We start from the raw sequence: 21,001 nt of genomic DNA on the forward strand, positions 1-21,001 counted from the left end.
AGGGGGCGCGGCGTGGAGAAGCCGCCGGGGCTGGCAGCGGCAGCGAGCGCCTAGTACCGAGCGCCAGGGACAGCTGGAGTTTGCAGAGCGCTGCCACTGGGGGCGGACGGCAGAGCCCGCTCCGCGCGATGCCGGGCCGCCGAGTGTGAGCCAAGCCCGGAGGGCCCCGAACCACCTACGCCCCCTTCCCCTCTCCCAATCCCCCATCTTTCGGGGGCGCCCAAAACCCCTTTTCTGAGGTTGGCGACAGCCCCTGAAGACGCCCATCGCGCACCGCTCCTTCCCCGCCGCCGCCACCAACCCCGAGGAGGGATGACCCTCTCCGGCGGCGGCAGCGCCAGCGACATGTCCGGCCAGACGGTGCTGACGGCCGAGGACGTGGACATCGATGTGGTGGGCGAGGGCGATGACGGGCTGGAGGAGAAGGACAGCGACGCGGGCTGCGATAGCCCCGCGGGGCCGCCCGAGCTGCGCCTGGACGAGGCGGACGAGGTGACGCTGGCGGCCCCCCACCATGGGCAGCCTCAGCCGCCGCACCAGCAGCCCCTGGCACTGCCCAAGGAGGCCGCTGGAGCCGGGGCCGGGCCAGGGGGCGAGGCGGGCGCGTCCGAGGCCGACGGCTGCAAGGGCGGCGTTGGCGGCGAGGAGAGCGGCGGGAGCGGTGGCGGGCCTGGCTCGGGCAGCGGTGCGGCGGGAGGCCTGGCTCCGAACAAGCCCAAGAACAGCCTGGTGAAGCCGCCCTACTCGTACATCGCGCTCATCACTATGGCTATCCTGCAGAGCCCGCAGAAGAAGCTGACCCTGAGTGGCATCTGCGAGTTCATCAGCAACCGCTTCCCCTACTACCGGGAGAAGTTCCCCGCCTGGCAGAACAGCATCCGCCACAATCTCTCGCTCAACGACTGCTTCGTCAAGATCCCCCGTGAACCGGGCAACCCGGGGAAGGGCAACTACTGGACCCTGGACCCGCAGTCCGAGGACATGTTCGACAACGGCAGCTTCCTGCGGCGCCGGAAACGCTTCAAGCGCCACCAGCAGGAGCACCTGCGTGAGCAGACGGCGCTCATGATGCAGAGCTTCGGCGCCTACAGCCTGGCGGCGGCGGCCGGCGCCGCGGGGCCCTACGGCCGCCCCTACGGCCTGCACCCTGCGGCCGCGGCCGGCGCCTACTCGCATCCTGCTGCTGCGGCAGCCGCGGCGGCGGCCGCGGCGCTCCAGTACCCGTACGCTCTGCCGCCGGTGGCACCCGTGCTGCCGCCCGCCGTGCCGCTGCTGCCCTCGGGCGAGTTGGGCCGCAAAGCGGCCGCGTTCGGCTCGCAGCTCGGCCCGGGCCTGCAGCTGCAGCTCAACAGTTTGGGCGCCGCCGCGGCCGCCGCCGGCACGGCGGGCGCCGCTGGCACCACGGCGTCGCTCATTAAGTCCGAGCCGAGTGCGCGACCGTCGTTCAGCATCGAGAACATCATCGGTGGGGGCCCCGCAGCGCCCGGGGGCTCGGCTGGGGGCGCCGGGGTAACTGGGGGCACCGGGGGTAGCGGGGCAGGCGGGGCGGCGCAGTCCTTTCTGCGGCCGCCCGGGACCGTGCAGTCAGCAGCGCTCATAGCCACGCATCAGCCTCTCTCGCTGAGTCGGACGACGGCGACCATCGCGCCCATCCTGAGCGTGCCGCTCTCTGGACAGTTTCTGCAGCCTGCAGCCTCGGCCGCCGCCGCTGCCGCCGCCGCAGCGCAGGCCAAGTGGCCCGCTCAATAGGGACGTGCCGGTGGCCGGGATGCTGGGCCCGGCGGCGGCCTCGAGCGTCGGCTGCATTTGCAAGCTGCGCGCCCCGCCCCGCTCCTGGCCCCCCTGCCCAATCCTGGACTTTGCCTCTCTTCCATTTCCTCCCTCCAACCCGTCGACACCGACTTTCGGCGGCCTCCCCCCGGTCCTGCATACCTAGGCTGGCGGAGCAAACTCTCACCGCGCACCCGCGGGGAATAGCTTTCCGTACAGGTAAAACCGAAAACCGAATTTCCGAAAATGTACCCCGACGGCACCTGCTCTCAGTACCTTGGGGATGGGAGGGAAATTCTTTGTATATATTTGTATAAAAATTATTGACTTTCCTTTTGGGGTTTTTATTTTTTTAAGAAAAAAACAAATTCAGTAGATTTAGAGCTCTGAACTTTCATTTTTTCTGAAGGTTCACTCTCCGCAGTTTTATGTGAGAAAAAAATGTATAGAGATGTTGGGAGATTTTAAATATTAAAAAATTTTCACAAGGCGAAAAGTGTCATTCTATTATAAAAGTCTGTTTATATATGAATGAATATATATGGTATTCTAAATGTTATTCCATCGTGTTGTACACAACTTTGTAAATAAAATTTTTAAAGGCTCAGCCTAGTGTTTTATTTAGGTGTCTGAGATAAATGACAAGATTTTAAAATAGTATTTGCATTTTATTTTTCCCAGATATTAGAGGAGTTTCAAGGAATGACCTTTTCAAACTTTGCTAATTCAGAATTTGGGTGTAAGAAATTTTAATTGGAGAAAGAATATACCTAATTTAAATTGTATTAATATTTTCTTTTAGTTTTCATATAAAATCGGGATGTTGGTGGTGATCTCCTTCCTATCAATTCATTAAATCAAAATGACTAGATATTTCTGAAGATAAAGTAAGCTGCCATTTAAAAAAACCAACCTAATTCTAAACATCAGCACAATTTAAATATTTTTTAAATACAAGACTTTATCTTTCACAATGAAAACTTCTCAAATGAGAATTCTTAGTCGTTTCAATTATCCTTTCAAAAGAATGTTAATTCCAAACATCTCCCTCATTTTAACATTTAAAGCCTTGATTTTTCAAACTGTTTATTTTCATCCCCTAAGTGGAAATGGTAATAAACTCAATTAACTTTTTAAATATATGTATGGCATTTTAAATTTTGCAGTGGAGTTGTATTACCTATATTAACCTGATAGATGATACATAGTTGTTTTATTCTTTCATAATATTTTCAAATCAGGTACCTCTTTTCTATGACAGTAGTCACAACATAATTTGGATTTCTGAAGGATTCCTGTAGATGCCTCCTCCAACCCGCAGCTTTTCGGAAGGCCAAGAAATAGTGGCCTTAATATCCTTTGAAAAACAGATGCACATCACCCCGTTTTTTAACCTTTTTAAAAATACCTTAGGCTAGTTTAGTGTGAAATGCGAGATCACAGAGCAGGAATGGGGAGATGTCCTTGCGGATTATTTTTAATGTGCATTTCAGCTGTTGCAACCTTAAGTATTAAGGTAGAAATGAAACATCTAGACGCGGGAAGCCGGTTCCCATCACCAATAACATATTCTCAAATGGCATCAATTCTAATTATTTCTTAATTAATTTAGCTGTTACAATTACGTATGCGAAATCACTTTTTTAAACTGGAGCGGATAGCAGTACTGTCAGCTTGGCCCTATGCGCGTGCTGTTTGCAAAACACCGCCAGTCCCTGGCGCTGGCGTCCACCTCGCCTCCCTGGTCGCGGAGATGCCTCCCGGCTGCTGATCCGAGCCTTATTTCCCTGCTGTCGGCGTGGGCTAGGGAGTCGCTTTAAAAGACCCTTCTTCGCAAAAACCGAATCGGTCTTCCTGGTAAACAGTAAACATTATTGTGTCCTGAGTAAACATTCCTTCTGGATCAGAGTCCTAAAATAAAACAAGCTGCCGGGGGTGAGATCGTTTAACCTGATAAACAAGAACTTGATAATCAACCGCCACCGAGAGGAGCAACAGTTACCTTCACGGAGAAGAGATTATGGACCACACAGTCTCCGGGTGGGTCCCTTCTAATCTCTTTTTACAAGGAAAAATAAACGGATCTAAATTTGTTTGTGTGTTGCAGCTATAAAAGTAACAAGTTGTTTCACAGTTGTGTCTGGCTAATCGGTTTTTACACAAACAGCAAATGGTACATGATTTGTGCAAACACATAGAGGTTATTTCTAAATTTAGCTGACACCCCTGGGAAAAGGGAAAGGCAGGGCTTCTTGAATTCACTTTTAGCCTCAAGAAGCTGCTGATCCAAGGCTTCTAAATGACATTGGATAACAGGGGCCTCATTCCATCCCTGATCCTTTGTTACTTATAAAATTACTCGCTCATATTTCCGCGCATAGCAGCAATACCGGCCGAGCCTGCGCCCGCAGCGTGACACTCGGCCACAAGCTGCCGCTTGAGATTCGCAGAGCTTCCCACCCCACTCCCCCGATGCATTAGGCGGTGGAGTGTGGAGGAGAGATCCTCCGGCAACTTTCCTTCCAGACACTTATCAACCTTGAACTAGAGCCTGAAGATGGTCCCCCTCCTTTATTTCTTGGAGGGTAGGAGACTCTTAGACGCAGACCCCAAACCGACCAGCGGCTGTTTAAAGTCCCGGCAGATGTCAGGGAGATAGATAGGCCTAGCCATAGCTCAGCTGAAAAGCTCTTTTCGGTTTAAGCTTGTTAAACCACGAAAGCTTAGAACAGAAGGAAAAAATGCAAATATTGTATATAATGAACGCAAGCATTTGGGGAAGGGAGGGCTTGAAACCCACATTTGATATGAGCGGACGCGGGCAGCAGCGAGGAAAGGCACTGAAATCTCCTTTTACACTGAGATTTAAAGACAACACGACTGATATCGGCTTTTTATTTCACTTAGGCAGATTTATTTGTAATAAAAAGAAGAAACGGGTTATTTTTTATGGGGAGGATTTTAGCTTTCGGCTACACACGAATTTAAACTGGTTTCCACTTCTTCCGGCATTCATTTCTAGAAAGTCCATCCAGTTCCAAGGCCTGTGGCCCTTAGAGTATCCCCTGGACGAAGTCCCTGAGTGGGGTCCCGGTACTCAGTCCCTCCGGGAATGGAGGGTGGATTCGGAGGTCCAGGGAAAGGCGAACGAAGGCTAGAATACACGCACGGGCTCTGCAGGGCTCTTGCTGCGATGGCGGACGTGGCCTGTAGGGGGCGACGAGCAGATGGAAAACTTCCGCGTTTTGTCTCCGAGGGTCCACTCCCAACCCTGAGAGACCTCTGCTTCCCTCCCAGGCTCTGAGCACACTGACACCCTTCTTGTGCTCATCCTCCCGTCCTGGGACACCCAGGTCGAATCTCGGAAAAACTGTTTTTCTCGGCCTCTCTCCTGGAAGGGACAAAGTCCCGAGGGAAGTTTGCCCTAAAGATTGGGAAGCAATAAAGTTTAGTGATGGGGAAACATGGACTTGGAAGCAATTAAGAGTTATGTTTGAGGTTATTTATTTTATATGGTTTATAGGACGAGTCTTGGCAGTGAGGGGACTATGAAAGGCTGGTGTGTGTGTGCGCGCACGTTTTAACGTGGGTTCCTTGAAGAACTGTACTGAAGAGACTATAATGTGAAGGAAAGCCAGTTCCAGAGCCATGTGTCTGTTAGACACATGCTGCAAACTGCAGCATAATTAGTAAATGAACGCCTCTCTGGGAGGTGAATGGGGAGGCTGGAAGGTGTTCTCAGAGTGCCCAGGTCGCGTGGCGGTTGTGTGTGTGTCTATTTCATGGGAGGGAATGACAGGAAGCAGTGGAATGAGACATGCCTTCCAGAGGCGGGGAGGCGTCCCGATCAGGGAATGGGTACTTCCTGACTGTGACCTTGGACAAACTGCTTGGTTTCTTTCTCTCCATTCCCTTGCCTTTACAATGAGAATGAGGAGTCTATTTGTCACTTGGGCTTGCAGGATTAGGTGAGTTGGTTTCAGTGAAAAATGTTTTATAAACTGTAGAGACCTAAGGGGATGTAAGGAGTTAATTTGTTTGTTAATGGCTTCTAGAAAGACAAACAACTCTGTTACAAACACTTGCAGTGTTTGGCTTGGTTTTGAACAACTAGATTTTAGGTATAAAAAAACGGGTTTTTCTATGAGGGGTTGCATAACCTATTCCAGTCCCTTGCTATCTGAAAGGATGGAGCAAAAGAGAGTCTAATCAGAAGGGGTTTTTCAAAGGTGGGGTCTCCTCCTGGTCTTGAGTCCTTCAGCCCAGCCCTGGGCCTGAGGAGAAGCCCGTGGTGCCCACTAACTCTGTGTCCGCACCCCCTGCTCCAGAGGCCTGGCATATTTCTTTCTGGTTGAGTGGTCTACTTTGCTTTTTGCCCCTTTGCTTCCACTGCCCGAGGCAAGTGGGGAAACCTGAGCCCTCCGCTGACAGATGCCCATTAACGCAACACGCAGTCTCAGGGCGAATTAAAGGCAACCAGATCTCAGACCCGCGTAAAAGACCACCCTCCCTTTGCCTCCCTCCAACAGTTGGCATAGTTACACCCAGAGCCAACTTCTCTCTTAACCATCACTACACCCTCCCCTTGCCCTCTCAGGAATGTACCAGCCATTCTTTGCTCCCCGAGGGCAGCACCAGACAAGGGGGGCGAGTATGCAGAACAAAATTTGGAAATAAATGTTGCAAAATCAGCGAAGGAGTCGTAGAAAGCATCACCTTATTTTTATTTCCCAATAGGGTGTCTTACATCCGAATTTTTCAAAATAAGAATTAAGTTAGTCACCTCCCTTATTTTAATATAAAACTCGTACCAAAAGCCCTCCTTTTTCAGATGATTTTGTGCTTATGCACACAGCTCCGTCCTATCAGTGGTGAGATGGGGAGGGAGAGGGAACACCTTCATTCCCTTGAGTCCTCTGGGGCTAAATTTCGGAGGCATCTTCAGAAAAACAGCCCTAGAGAGCACCCTTCCCTCTTTTCACACAGTTCCTGAAAGTTCAGTGACTTCCCCAAGGTCACTCAGCGGCCCAAGGATAAGCCATGGAAATACTCAGCGGAGGAAAAATTGTTCTCTACCCAGGAAGGATGCCCCCCTTGAGGAAAGAAAAAAAAAGCGAACAGTGGGGCAAAGAAGGTTGGGAAGAGTGGAGAGAAAAAAAAAAAAAAAGACAAACGCAGAGAAATACTGGGCCGAGCGGGACTCAGCTCGCGGAAGACCAAGACCTAGCCCGTGGGTGGCCCCGCGGCCCTGGGCGCCCGATCCGCCCCAACCCGCCCGGGCCTCGCCGCTCTGCTCGCCCAGGGCTGAGCGGTTCTCCGGGGACCGACGGCTAGATCTCCTTCTTGCCTCAGGATTTGGGAGGGGAAGAACGAAGAAGGGAAATCCAGGCCCGAAGCTCCGCTCACCCCGAGGGTCAGAGGTCCAGCCTCAACGCCCGGGTGTCGGGAGTCGGCCTCCATGGGCGTCTCCACCCCCTCCCACTCCGGGTCCACCTTTGCGCCAGCCACTAGGGCTTGGCCTGCGGGACTCCAGCTCCCTCTGCCTGGGGGTGATGCAGGGGGCCGGGGTTGGGGGGGGTAGAGAATTTGAATTGCTTAGGGAGGAAACCCATCCGTAAAACGACACCCGCTCCCGCGGCGCCCCGGGGCCCGCGCTGAGGTAAGCTCCCGACGGGAACAAATCTCCGCGGTGTGAACCAGGGCGGCCGAGACTCCCCAACCCAGGATCTCTGGGGAATCAGGGACAGCGCTACTAGGTTCTAGTTAAGCCACAGCCTTAAGGAGGGTCGTGAGAACTCGGGCGACAAGGCCAGGGTCTTGGGACGGGAGTGCCCCTCGACTTGGGCCTGTTCGCCTGGCCGCCAACGCGTGGCAAGAAGTCTCCTCTCCGCCATCACCGCCCAGCTGCTCCCGCTTCAGCGGAGCGGGCATTTGGAACGCTCCTTCCCGGGATCCGGCAACAGGAGCTGCAGTGCACGTCTTATCGAAGAAGGGAGCTTTGGTTCTTTTCCTCCCTCCATTCCTTCCACTCTCTCCTCTCGACAGATGGTAAGCGAGACTCAGTTTTCTCCAAAAGACCAACAACACATTTTCGCCGTTACCCTAGCAAGAGGCGCATGCCGGGGATCACAGCAACCTAGCAACCCCAAACCTTAAATTTTCTCTTTGCTTTCAAGCTCCATCTGGGAGGCACCGCCTCCTCCGGGAAGCCTTCCTGAGCCTCCCAGCTCAGGTCACTTGCGCCTTCTTGGAGCCCACGGTGCCAACTAGTGAGCCGTTGTCTACGATGCTCTGTGAGCTCCTTACCGTCTAACATTGCTGAGCACAAAGGGGACGATCAAAAGTATTTGTCTAGTAAAAGACAGACTAGGACCATGGGAGTGGGGATGAGGAATCTTGAAGGTGCTTATTGATCGAATGAGATTCTTCTCGAGTTTGGGGGACTGTTTTCTTCCCATTCCTTTCCTTCAGTCCCCCCTTTTTATAATAAATGCTTTTATAAACACCGTGTTAATTTTTTAATGAAGGAATTTAAAAAGCATTTATTAGAGATTTAAAAAGTATAACACATTTCAACGTTCATAATATAATTGGATTTTCTGCGATATTTTTTCTGCCACTGTGAAATTAGTTGAAAACTCCTTGGCCTAGCCTAAAGTACCAGCAGACAGTTCCCCCTCCAGCCTAATGAAGAAAACTCCTCTAGAGTACCTCAGGGGTTTCAGCCAGCCTCTGCTTCAGTTCTCCCAGTAGAAGAGGAATCGCTACCTCACAAAACATCCATTGCACGCAGGGGCAGCTTTATTTGTTAGAGTGTCTTTCTTTTATAGAACTTTTATTTCCTTAGTAAAGTATAGAGAATTTGAGAGTCATTTGCTTAGATTTCAATACTAAAGATGTTATATTGTCGTGTGTTGGGTTTCTTTATCTTGACACACAAAGAATTCAACGTGGTTTGGCCTCTATGTTAAGACTACTGTTTGTGGAGAAAACTGAGCAAAAGCTATAGCTTTGAGAAAGTATCAGGATTCTGTATTCAGTATACATGTTCCAGGGCTGTCTACAGGGCCTGCTCTGAGATCTATTTGGAGATCCCTAGTTATTTACCACCTCTCCCAGGGTTGGGTTCAGACTATACTGGTGGTAAAATTTTTGTGGGATAGTTGTCAGAATCTCATTCTTTCTTTTAATGAGAAAAAAAAAAAAAGCATTTTTAAAAGCTTAAACAGTTATATAATTTATCCTTCATTGCTGTGAACATTGGCATAAACGTTAATCTCTCACCTGTCAGTTATCCAAACCATTCACCATACGAAACTAGGACCTTTGATGGCTTCCCTGAAAGATATTCATACAGATTCTAGTATTTAATATAGAGAAGAAGAAAGTAAATCCCAGATTATTTTGTCATTGCCCTCCAATTGGGATCAAGATAATATGCTCTTTAGTGTTATACACTTAATGCATTTTTTTTTTTTTGCAAATTTATATCTAGTTTGTGTGGTCCCTATTGATTTAGGTGGGTTTTTTTTTATTATTACTGAGGTATAGTTGATTTACTGATTTAGTCTTTATATAGCTCAGTTAGCTTCTTTCTTTGCCATTGTTACAGATTATATCAGTAAACCATCTCTCAAATTCTACCATTTTACAAATGTAAATGTTGGTTACAAGAGCAAGGTGGTATCAAGATCAGCACAAAAAAAAAAAAAAAAAAAAAAAAAAGATCAGCACAAATTAATCACAACCACTGTGAAACATCTGCTTTATTGATGGTACTTCAACAGCATCACCTTTCCACATACATCAGGAATTATGATTTTATGATAAAAGTTGCTCTTGCTGCTGGAGGGAATCGAGTATAAGAGTTAACAGATTGGATTAAAGGACAAGGCTAATTCTTAGTCCTAGGCCTGACATTGAACTTGGAAGTATCTGATGGAGTCTGCCCACATAAAGACCACTATTTTTTTTTTATTATAGAATATTGGCTATATTTTTCCTGTGTTATACAATATATCCTTGTAGCTTTTTTTTTTTCTTTTCTTTTAATTTGGCTGAGCTGGGTCTTAGTTGTGGCATGCGGGATCTTTTAGTTGCAGCATGTGGAATCTAGTTCCCTGACTAGGGATGGAACCCAGGCCCCCTGTATTGGGAGCAAGGAGTCTTAGCCACTGGACCACCAGGGAATTCCCCTTGGTTTTTTTTTTTTTTAAGATTTTTTTGATGTGGACCATTTTTAAAGTCTTTATTGAATTTGTTACAATTTTGCTTCTGTCTTATGTGCTTTGGTTTTTTGGCCTCGAGGCATGTGGGATCTTAGCTCCCCAACCAGGGTTCAAACCCACACCCCCTGCATTGGAAGGGGAAGTCTTAACCACTGGATGATCAGGGAAGTCCCTTCTTGTAGATTATTTTATACATAATAGTGTGTACTTAATCCTGTACTCCTGTATTGCCCCCCCTTCCCTCTCCCCACTGGTAACCACTAACTTTGTTCTCTTTATCTGTGAGTCTGTTTCTTTTTAGTTATATTCACTAGTTTGTTGTATTTTTTAGATTCCAAATATAAGTGATATCATACAGTATTTGTCTTTCTCTGTAAAGACTACTATTGAAAATTTAGCTGAGAGAAAGAAAGGAAACAGAGGAATTATACTATTATAACTATCATTTCAACATTTCCGGTAACAGATATTTTTCAGTAACTATTTAAACATTTAGAGATTTTTTTTAAACCTTAATTTCACTTTTGTCTTGATTTAAGATATCTGATATTCCAAGGTATCTGTCGTTCAAGCCTCCGGCAGTTTGATGACTCCTGCCCTCTGATATTGATAGTGTATATTGTAGTTTAGGGGAGGAGACTCAATCACCCTCCTCTACCACCACCACCCATGGGGCCCCATGAATAAAGTGAAGAAGCCCCACAGGAGACTGAGCGAATCTGCTCTCTACTTTGGGAACCATATTCTAGTACAGAATATTCAATATATATACTTAATGGGTTACTTTTTTTTTTTTGGCCGCACAGTGTGTCACTTGGGATCTTAGTTTCCCGACCAGGGATCGAACCCGTGCCCCCTGCAGTGGAAGTGCAAAGTCTTAAGTACTGGACCACCAGGGAAGTCTTAATGGGTTACATTTATTTATCTATTGCTTTTAAATATTCTTGCATAAATGAGATGAAGTGTGAGAAAAAAAGTATTAAATTATAAGAGCTAAAAACTTACTGTGTAAGAGATAGCTATACTGTATTTTCAAAATTCTAGGGAGGGTTTGAGATGCAGAATAATTATCTGGAAAGAGCATGGGCTTTGGATCTGATAGTCCTACAGTCAATCAAATCCTGGCTCTGTCACTTCTGAAATGATTTTGATCAAAGGTATTTGGCCTCTCTGAATCTCAGTTTTCTTATCTATGAAATGGGAAACATAATATGAAGATTTACTATGATAATGCATTTGGAGTGCTCAACACTGGTGGCTATTATTACTTTACAGTTTTGCTGACTTAATAGCAGTCATATTTTCATGAGGCTAGCTTTTTTTTTTCTCTGATATTATATACCCACGGTTGTCACATTTCATATTTTAAAATGACATTGCTGATACCACTGCCCCTTCCATCTGTGTGAGCTAGGTATCATTTTTGTGTTCTCACAACTTAACAAATGTGAAACAATTTACTCTGTAGTGCCACTTGGCAAATCACTTTTTCACTTTCAGGGTATTTTTCAGTCTTGTGGATGAGAGGTCTTGACAATAGTCATTAAAGATATGATAGCACTTTCACAAGAGCAAGGACATGTGCCTTATGTCTTTGCTGAGCTCTGGTCTAGGTAGACTAATTTTAACATTTTTCTATATCTACACTAAGATTATACTAAAAGAAGTTACTATCTGCCTAGATTGTATCTGATCAGGCAAATACCTAATTTTCAGCTTGTAAAGACTACCTCAGTTATACTGTCTGGTTAATGGGAGGATGTGATGTTGCATAGTTAAAAGAAGATGGGGTAGAAGTCAGCTGATTGACTTTTGCTGCCTGATGATTTTGGCTAAGTTACTTGAAACTGTAAACCTCAGATTATGATAATCTAGTGGGGACATTCTATGTCTATTTAGCTTAAGTTAAACCAAACATCACTTTAAAAGTATGAGAAAGAAACAGAGACGGAGAGAAAAAAGGCAAAAGAGAGAATGAAAAATCATTTAAATGTGAAGTTGCCATGAATTCCATTCAGTGGGCATGGACAGAGGGAAATGAAGAAAGGGTGGCATGAAGTTGCTGGATGCAGTTAGTCTCCATTCCCTTATGCATTTTACAATGTAAGCATCTTGCTACAGAAAATGGGATGACATCTCTATGGTTAAATACACTGCCCTTATATTTTTGTACAACATGGACTCTAAACACAAGCAAGTTCTTACATCTAGAGTTCAACCAAAGAGGTATCAACCTGTTCCAACAGTGGAAAAGCTGACAATTAGATTAAGGGAGCGATGGTATGCTTCTATACTGTAAGGGCAAATTGAAGGGAGTTTGTGACTAATTTTTATTATATTTGATTTTTTTTTACCTTACATGTTACTTTAGCTCCTGGACAAAATGCAATTTCCATTGTAATACCTGCCTTACCAGGGCTGTTCTGGGAATCAAATGAGATAATATGTGTTAAAGTGCTTTGCAAAATTCACAGTGCTATAAAATGTAAAATGTTTCTTTTCTCTGGACAAAACTTGGCCAGGAATCCACTTAAATGGTTTTATTCTGTGTTGCATACAGAAAGTGAATTGTGGTTGAGTACAGAACAATAAGCACAATAATAATAATAAGGATAGGAGCTAAGAAGATGAGTTGACCACCTACCACCTGCCAGGAAATGTGTTTCCTTCTTCAAGTAGATTATCTCAATTAGATACTGCTTTGGGAGGAGTTTTTCCTCTTGGATTTCTATCCTTCTAGGCTCTCCTAAGGCTCTGCAATTTCAAAGATTTTGTACACTTTCTGGGATGCCTCCACATTACTTGTGTGTGTGTGTGTGTGTGTGTGTGTGTATGTGTGTGTATAACCAATTTTTTTTTCCCTTCTCATATTGCTGAATTTAATAACTAAGAAGTGCTAGGTGAGAAAATACTTATTTCCTATTCAATATGTTTCCATGGGAAGGACTTTTTACTAGAGGACATGTGAGCCTTTCCCTCTAACTCCCTCCTCTCCTGAGGGAGGGAGGATGACTTCTCTCATTGGTGAGTTTAGAAGAATGAACCAGGCATTTGTGAATCAGCCCCACTCCTGCGCATTTTAGACTTGCTTGCTCACAGAGAGGATGCCTTCTGGCTTTCAGCCTCTGCCATGCCATGACCTTAGCAGAACATAGAACATGCTCTGTGCTTGTGGTTGAGGTCTGCAACTGTTTAGTACTTCCTATGACTGGGTAGGAAAGTCTGACTAGATCAGCAACTATAAGCAAGTCCATTTGGTTGCACATCATTTAATTTAGATTTCATTAGAAATAAAGCTAGTACTTCTTATCTCTGATTCCTGTGTCTACTTCTCAGTTGGTTTTAAATTTAGGTAGGAAAGAGAAGGGTTATGAATTAACCGCTTAAAACCCTAACAAGAGACAGTATAAGGGAGTGAGTGGTTAAGGCCACAAGTGTGGAAATGAGATTGCCTAATTTCAAACTCTGGCTGCATTACTTTTCAGCTGTGTTACCTTGTGCAGGTTACTTAAACTCTCTGTGGCTTAGTTACCTTATCTGTAAATCGGGGACAATAATAGTACCTACCCTCCTAGAGTTGGTGAGAGGATTAAATAAGTTAATACATGTAAAATGTTTAGAATAGTCCTTGGTATACAATAAGCATTCAACAAATGTTAACTTTTCTTATTATTATATTAATACTAGTAACCCAAAGATACAATCTAAAATTTGCAAATAATTTGCATTCAGCTTCTAACTTCCCTCCTTAAAGATGTTGATTTACTGATTGTCTTCACAGGGGCTTTCTACTGGTTGATTCTCTAGGCTAAACATAATAATTTAGTCTTTTATCTCTACTTGTCACAATCTATAACAATGTGACTCACAGCGACATTCCTTAGGGACACTTTTAGACTTCTTCCTTGAGGTCTTCAGGCTAGCCTGCTGTGCTTGCTCTTATTTCAGAGTCACTTTGCCTATCCTATACAATTTAGCAATAAAATATGTGCTGTCATATGTAATGGGGTGCTGGATAGAGTAGAATTTTTAAAAAAGACAGAAGCACCTGAGCTGCCCTTCTTAGGGTACAAATGTGCTGCAGTTATTTGGGGGAGATGTTCAACATTTTGCCATGGAAAATTTCAAGCATACAGAAAAGTTGAAAGACTTTTGCAATAAACACCTGTATACTCATCATTTTACCATTAACATTTTAATACACTTGCTCCATCATGTAGTTGATCCAGCCATTCATTCTTGATCCATCCATCATTCCATTTTACTTTTCTGATGCATTTCAAGGAGAGTGTTGCAGCAATATTCAGAAATGCCAACCACTGATTCTTTCCTTGACATTTCCTGCAACTCCTCTATTTCCTCTCAGAGGCAGAAGCAGTGTGGCATAGAGAATGGATCTGAATCCTGACTGCTTGAAATACATCCCTGCCACTTACTAGTCATGTGACTGTGTAACCTTCCTGTTACTTAGTGTCTTCATCTGGAATAAGAGGATAATAATAGTACCTACCTCATGAAGTTGCTGTGAGAATACATGCGAAGTGCTTACAACAGTGCTTGGCCAGCAAACACTTGTAGGGTACTAACTCCTGTTAGACAATGTCAGCATCTAATTCTCTTCCACTGGGCTTCCCGGGTGGCGCAGTGGTTGAGAGTCAGCCTGCTGATGCAGAGGACACGGGTTCGTGCCCCAGTCCGGGAAGATCACACATGCCGTGGAACGGCTAGGCCTGTGAGTCACGGCCGCTGGGCCTGCGCGTCCGGAGTCTGTGCTCCGCAACGGGAGAGACCACAACAGTGAGAGGCCCACTTACCGCAAAAAAAAAAAATGATTCTCTTCCATTTTGGTACCACCTAAAGTCCATGGGGTAGTACCATTATTATTAAATATATGGTATATTAGCTGTTATTATTTGTTATAGCAGAAAAAAATTCAGAGGGAAAAAGTGTCTGCTTAGTTTTGAGTTTTAAAACAGACATTTTGAAGTTGATGGCAAAAAGGAAGGAAGGCTTTTGGAAAGAAACTGGGCTCCTTGCCTGTCAAAAATCAAAGTACTGGGGGGGGGGGGGAATTTACATCATTAACATTTGATTTTGGAACAATAGGTAAAGACTCACAGCTGGCCAAATTGTATAAACTTTCTTAGCCTTGAAGAGGAGAGAGGAGAAGCAACCAGGGAGAAGCTGATGGGGGTAAATGGGACCTTCCCCAAGCCAGGCTGATTCCAGAGTTGGGATAAATGTCCCTGTAGATGAGAATTTTGTTTCCTGTTAATATTTTTTGGACTCCTGAGATGTAATCTTTTATTTTTAAATCCCATCCCTCTCTCCAGTTCAAACTAGGATATCATCCACTGCCACAGGAAAAGGAAACCATAAGAAACAAAATGTTAAATATTTAGCTTTTGAGCACCAAAACCCAAAGATGTGGCAAAACAAAAAAAGCGAAAAACGTGTTTGGATGAGTACAGTTGTTTCTGGTTCCAGAGGAGATGCAAATTTTCTGGACTAGAAGGGAACTCAAGGACAGCCCCAGGCAAACCAGGACAGTTGGTCATTCTAGTTGGGGAGGGGAGTGAATCTTCTGTTTTCAACTATACTTGATATTTACAAAATGAATTACAAATTTCCTGGACTAGAAGAGAGGAACAGTCCTAGGCAAACTGGGACAGTTGGTCATCCTAGTTGGGGGTGGTCTTCTGTTTCCAATTATACTTGATATTTACCAAAAAAATTAAGTGTTGTTAGGGTACATTGAGGACTCTAATTTAGTATTCTACTAATAAAGGCAAGACTCGGCAATATTTCAGTGTTTCCATTATATATGACATAAGTAGATAGCTGGAACTCCCCAAATTTTTAGGAGGGATGCTTTATTCGTGCACTACTGACTTGAGTTGGCTATAATTTTCAATTCTATTTTTCCTTTTTAATTGAGAATTAGTTCTAAGCACTTTACGTGAATAAGCTATACAATATAATTCATACGTATTATTTTCCAGTTGTTTTTGTATAACCATGTTTATTTACAACATAAATAAATTGGAAATGACTATAATAAGTATAAGCTATGTTGAGTTAGAATTAAGAGCACAGGCTTAGAGCCAGACTATTTGAGTTTGAATCGTAGCCTTGCCTCTTACTAGCTGTGTGATATTAGGCAGGTTCCATTTCTTCATCTGCAAAACGGGAATTGAAATAGTATCTACCTAATAAGGTGGTGTGAGGATGAATTTAGTTAATATATGTAAGGTGTTTGTAACAGTACCTGGCACATACTAGGCACTCAAGGATTGTTAGGTGATTTGCAAGTTCTTTTGCCCTATTAATGAAAAAAGAGTTTATCGCTAATTATTTTCATAATTAAGACTTCATTAAGAGTTGAGAAGGCAGGTGAAATTGTTTTTCTGAGATGACAGACTGTTTTTTTTCGGATTTTATTTTATTTATTTTTTATGCAGCAGGTTGTTATTAGTTATCTATTTTATATATATTAGTGTATACATGTCAATCCCAATCTCCCAATTCATCCCACCACCCCCACCCCTCCCCGCCGCCACTTTCTCCCCTTGGTGTCCATACGTCCATCTGTCCATACACAGATGTCCTACATCTGTGTCTCTATTTCTGCCCTGCAAACCAGTTCATCTGTACCATTTTTCTAGGTTCCACATACATGTGTTAATATGCGATATTTGTTTTTCTGACTTCACTCTTTATGACAGTCTCTAGATCCATCCATGTCTCTACAGATGACCCAATTTCGTTCCTTTTTATGGCTGACACATTGGTTTTTTCCTAACATTTAATGAGGTCATGCTGTGGACTGCACTGTATCCCATTCAACATTCATGTGTTAAGTTGTAACCTCAAAATGACTGTATTTGGAGACAGGGTATCTGGGAGATAAAGTTACATGAGGTCATAAGGGTGAGGCAACAGTCATCCAAGTTTTCTTTTCCCATTCTGCCCTACACAAAGGTGCCTGATGGAGCAGAATGATGAAGTAGAAAGAAGGCCTGACATCTTGGCCCAGGCCTGCCCCTCATCAACTGAACGATTTGGTGTAAGTCTTTTAACCTCTTCATGTCTCAGTTTTTTCATTAGTAGAAAATGACGTGCAGGAGATTAGTGTATTAATTGGGTTGAATTACACATCTGAATTGATGACAAGGCTGCAATGAAGGAGAAGCAACAATATAGAGACCAACAACTTGGAAGACAAAGTAGTTAGAGCCAGAAGCAGCTTCCATGAGGATGAGTACCTAGGTTTTTTCAGTGATGTTGGGAAGGGCATTCGATATTCCATAGCAGGTGGAGTGGAAGTTTGAGTCCATTTTGCTTGGTCTTAAGAGGCAGGGAGACTTTGGCTGCCATCTGGGTTATGAAGAGCTTTTGACTAGAAGCTCTATAACTCGTCTTCCAACTCTTGGGTTCTATTAGTTAATGACTATAGGGGGTGAAAATGGAGCAAAGAGCGAGGATGAGGTCTCATTTATGTAAAAAATGAAATGAAATATATAATTGGTCCCCAAGTTCCCTTTCACTCCTGCAGGCTACAGGGGTCTGTCTTCCTTCTTTCACATACGTTTTTCTCTACCAGCCCTTGATATCCATTTTAACTTGACTGAAGTACCTTGTCTGGGTCCTCAGCATTCCCTGGAACAGCCCTGGTCCTGTAGGTCACTAGGGGCAGTGTTATCCCCTTTCAGCTTACTTCTCATCTATACTTGCAGCATGTATATTAGATTAGGGCTAGGCTTCCGAGATAAACCTTGAATTCCAGCTCTGCCACTCACTACCATGAGCAAGTCACTTAAGCACTCTATGCTATATGGCATTTTATGTTTTAATCTATTAGGTAGGGATAAATAAAATACCTATGTCATATTGTGGTTGAAAGGATTAAATGAGATAATACTTGTAAACTCTTCAAATATTAACTGCCTTGGGAACAGGAACCATATCTTTCTTTTTCTCCTGCCTAGCATGTAGTAGGTGCTCAGTAACTGTTTTTTAAATGAAAAAAAATGGCTTAGCCTGGTGTCTGGAATATAGTAAGTGCTCAAGAAAAGAACGCTTTATGTATCACCTTCTCTAGTAATCTTCAGTTGCTTTTGCTGCCCAGCATCTATTTGCTGATTTTCTAGTAGCAAAGCCCCAGTTCTCCTTTGTGAAAGTTCCCCTTCTTTATTCTCAGTTCTTGAGGTTCTGGTGGGGCTGACCCCATATCTCTGCTCCATGAGTTGGTATGTGGCCCAGGCCTGGCTCAATTTAGGACAGTGAGAGTCAGGCCAGATCTTTTTCTGGACCTAATGTGAGAGAGATTCTCTCTTTCCATCTAGGCTGCGAAGTTGGTAAAAGGTAATCTTGAAGCTACTGGTGGCCATCTTGTTCTATGTGGAAGAATCTGCCCAGGAATCACGTTAAATCTTGCACAATGAAAACAATGTACCAGTTAGAATGTGTTCAGTTGCAAGAAAATGAAAACCCAATTAATGGTGACTTAAGCAATGAAGACATTTTACTACGTAGAGGTATACAGCCCAGGACTGGTACTGTGATTCTGTAACGTCATCAAGCATGTGGGCTCTTCTATCTTTCTGTTTTATCATCTTCAGCTTTTGGTCATTATGCATATTACTTTTGGTAGAGAGAATAAAAACTCCCCAAAGATGTCCACATCCATATACTCAAAACCTATGAATATATAACTTTTGATGGCCAAAGGGACTTTGTAGATGTGATTTAGTTAAGAATCTTGAGATGGGAAGAGTAATCTGGTTTATCCAGGTAGGTCTAATGTAAACAATGGTCCTTATAAGAGGGAGGCAAGAGAGTCAGAGTCAGAGAAGGAAATGTGTTGAAAGAAGCAGAGGTCAGAGAAACAGAGATTTGAAGCTATTATGCTGCTGATTTTGAAGATGGAGGAAGGGGCTATGAGCCAAGGAATGCAGGCAGCTTTTAAAAGGTGGCAAAGATCTAACTTCTAGAACTGTAATATAATAAATTTGTCTTTTTTTTAAGCTACTAAGTTTGTGGTAATTTGGCAATAGAAAATTAATACATCACCCATGGTTGCAAAATGGCTGTCAGAGCTCCAGGTATTTTTGTATTTAATGCAGGAAGAAGAGATAGGAGCTAGAAGGGCAGAGCACACTGCATTTATCCCCTTTGTTAGAAAAGGAAAAAACGTTCACAGATGCCCTACCAGCTGACTTCCCCATACACATCACTGACCAGAACTTGGACACAATGGCTACTTGTACCTGCAAGGGAGGGTAGGAAAGTATCTCACTTTCCAGCTTCATTCGTTTTGTAGATGGGTTCTTCATTATTTTATTTTATTTTTTTGCGGTACGCGGGCCTCTCACTGCCGTGGCCTCTCCCACTGCGGAGCACAGGCTCTGGACGCGCAGGCTCAGCGGCCATGGCTCACGGGCCCAGCCGCTCCGTGGCATGTGGGAGCCTCCTGGACCGGGGCACGAACCTGCGCCCTCTGCATCGGCAGGCGGACTCTCAACCACTTCCCTGTGCCATCAGGGAAGCCCGGTTCAGTTCATTATTAATGAAAGCATAAGAGGTTATGTTGGGGTGTAGAACCTGGGAGCATATGATTGAAGGTGCCTTTCATCTGGGAGCAAGGGCCATGGGAAAATCTTGGTCCTATGTGCTGCGTGTCATTCACCCACAGCAGCCTGAGGCACAGTGATGGAGTGTCTCAGAAACTGGTCTTCTCATAATCCGGGGTTCAAGTATTTTTGGAAAATGATAATGGAGAGCATTTGAGAGCCTTTGGCTGGAGAGTACCGGTGTGTGCCTTGAACCAGAGCACGGGAAGCCTGTGTTCTTCATAAGTGGATTCTTCCCATCAGGCATTTGTGGAGAGAGTCAAGCCTGCTCCAAAACTGTAAGAACGAGTGAAAGCTGAAAACTTAGTCAGAAAAAGGGCCCTAGAAAGCACAAAAGAAGGTGAGAGCTGGAGTGGAGAGGGGAAAGAGAGGCAAAATCAAGTATCCTATGAGGGATATAATGCAGAGAAATCTAGGTATGATTTTTATCAGTGTTTACCTGCTTGATAGTTCTCTTGTGGGGACAGGCTTTCCTCAGTGAGAGGCAGTGATGAGATTGGTGATTATAGCCAGAAGCTTAGATAGACTCCCTGGCATACAATGGATGTCTGGGCAAAGTATATGGCAACTGCAGCTTTTGACAAAAGTTCAGAAGCCTGCTGTGGTATACCAGAAGAAACACACAGCACTGAGAACAACAGAGTGACTTTGACAGAGCGATAAAAGCTTAAAAAAAAAAAAAAAAAGTTGGCTTTAGTAGGGATCACCCTCATTGGCATTGACTGGACAGTAGGATTGCCTTACTAGTCCTGCCTGTTGGATAGAAGTTTGTTTGTTGGTGTGGACTTTCCACATATCTGAGTGAGGGAGTACCATCCTCGATCCCCATCCCCACCTCCTAAAGAAATATAGGTATACATGTATGCATAGATGTATATGCACAAAGATGATCATTGTATCAATGTTTGTAAATAACAAAAAAGCAGAAACTGCCTAAATGTCTATCTGAAGGGGACTGGTTAAGTGAATTATGCTATATTATCCATATAATGGAATGCTCCAATGCTATTTATATGGCTGATATAAATTCCATATTATATTAAAGGAATCAAGCAAGATGCAGAGCAGTGTGCAGAATATGTTCCCATTGTGGGGACTTTGTCTCTGGGGATGGGAACTCAGGCTTTTGGGAGGAAGGAAGACATATTTTTGCTTGTTCTGATTTTTTTTTTTTTTTTTTTGGCGTTACGCGGGCCTCTCACTGCTGTGGCCTCTGCCGTCGCGGAGCACAGGCTCCGGACGCGCAGGCTCAGCGGCCATGGCTCACGGGCCCAGCCGCTCCGCGGCACGTGGGATCCTCCTGGACCGGGGCACGAACCTGCGTCCCCTGCATCGGCAGGCGGACTCCCAACCACTGTGCCACCAGGGAAG

General features: G+C 44.8%; 1 protein-coding gene across 1 annotated transcript; it reads left to right on the top strand.

Moving 5' to 3' along the window:
* The first annotated feature begins 312 nt into the window (after window positions 1-312).
* Window positions 313-1,749, top strand: FOXD3 (forkhead box D3). The gene has a single exon (XM_060005638.1). The coding sequence runs from the start codon at window positions 313-315 to the stop codon at window positions 1,747-1,749; it is 1,437 nt and encodes a 478-aa protein (XP_059861621.1).
* The last annotated feature ends 19,252 nt before the right edge of the window (window positions 1,750-21,001 follow it).

This window comes from Delphinus delphis, chromosome 1 (genome assembly GCF_949987515.2).
Source record: "Delphinus delphis chromosome 1, mDelDel1.2, whole genome shotgun sequence".
In the NCBI taxonomy this organism is placed as follows: Eukaryota; Metazoa; Chordata; class Mammalia; order Artiodactyla; family Delphinidae; genus Delphinus; species Delphinus delphis.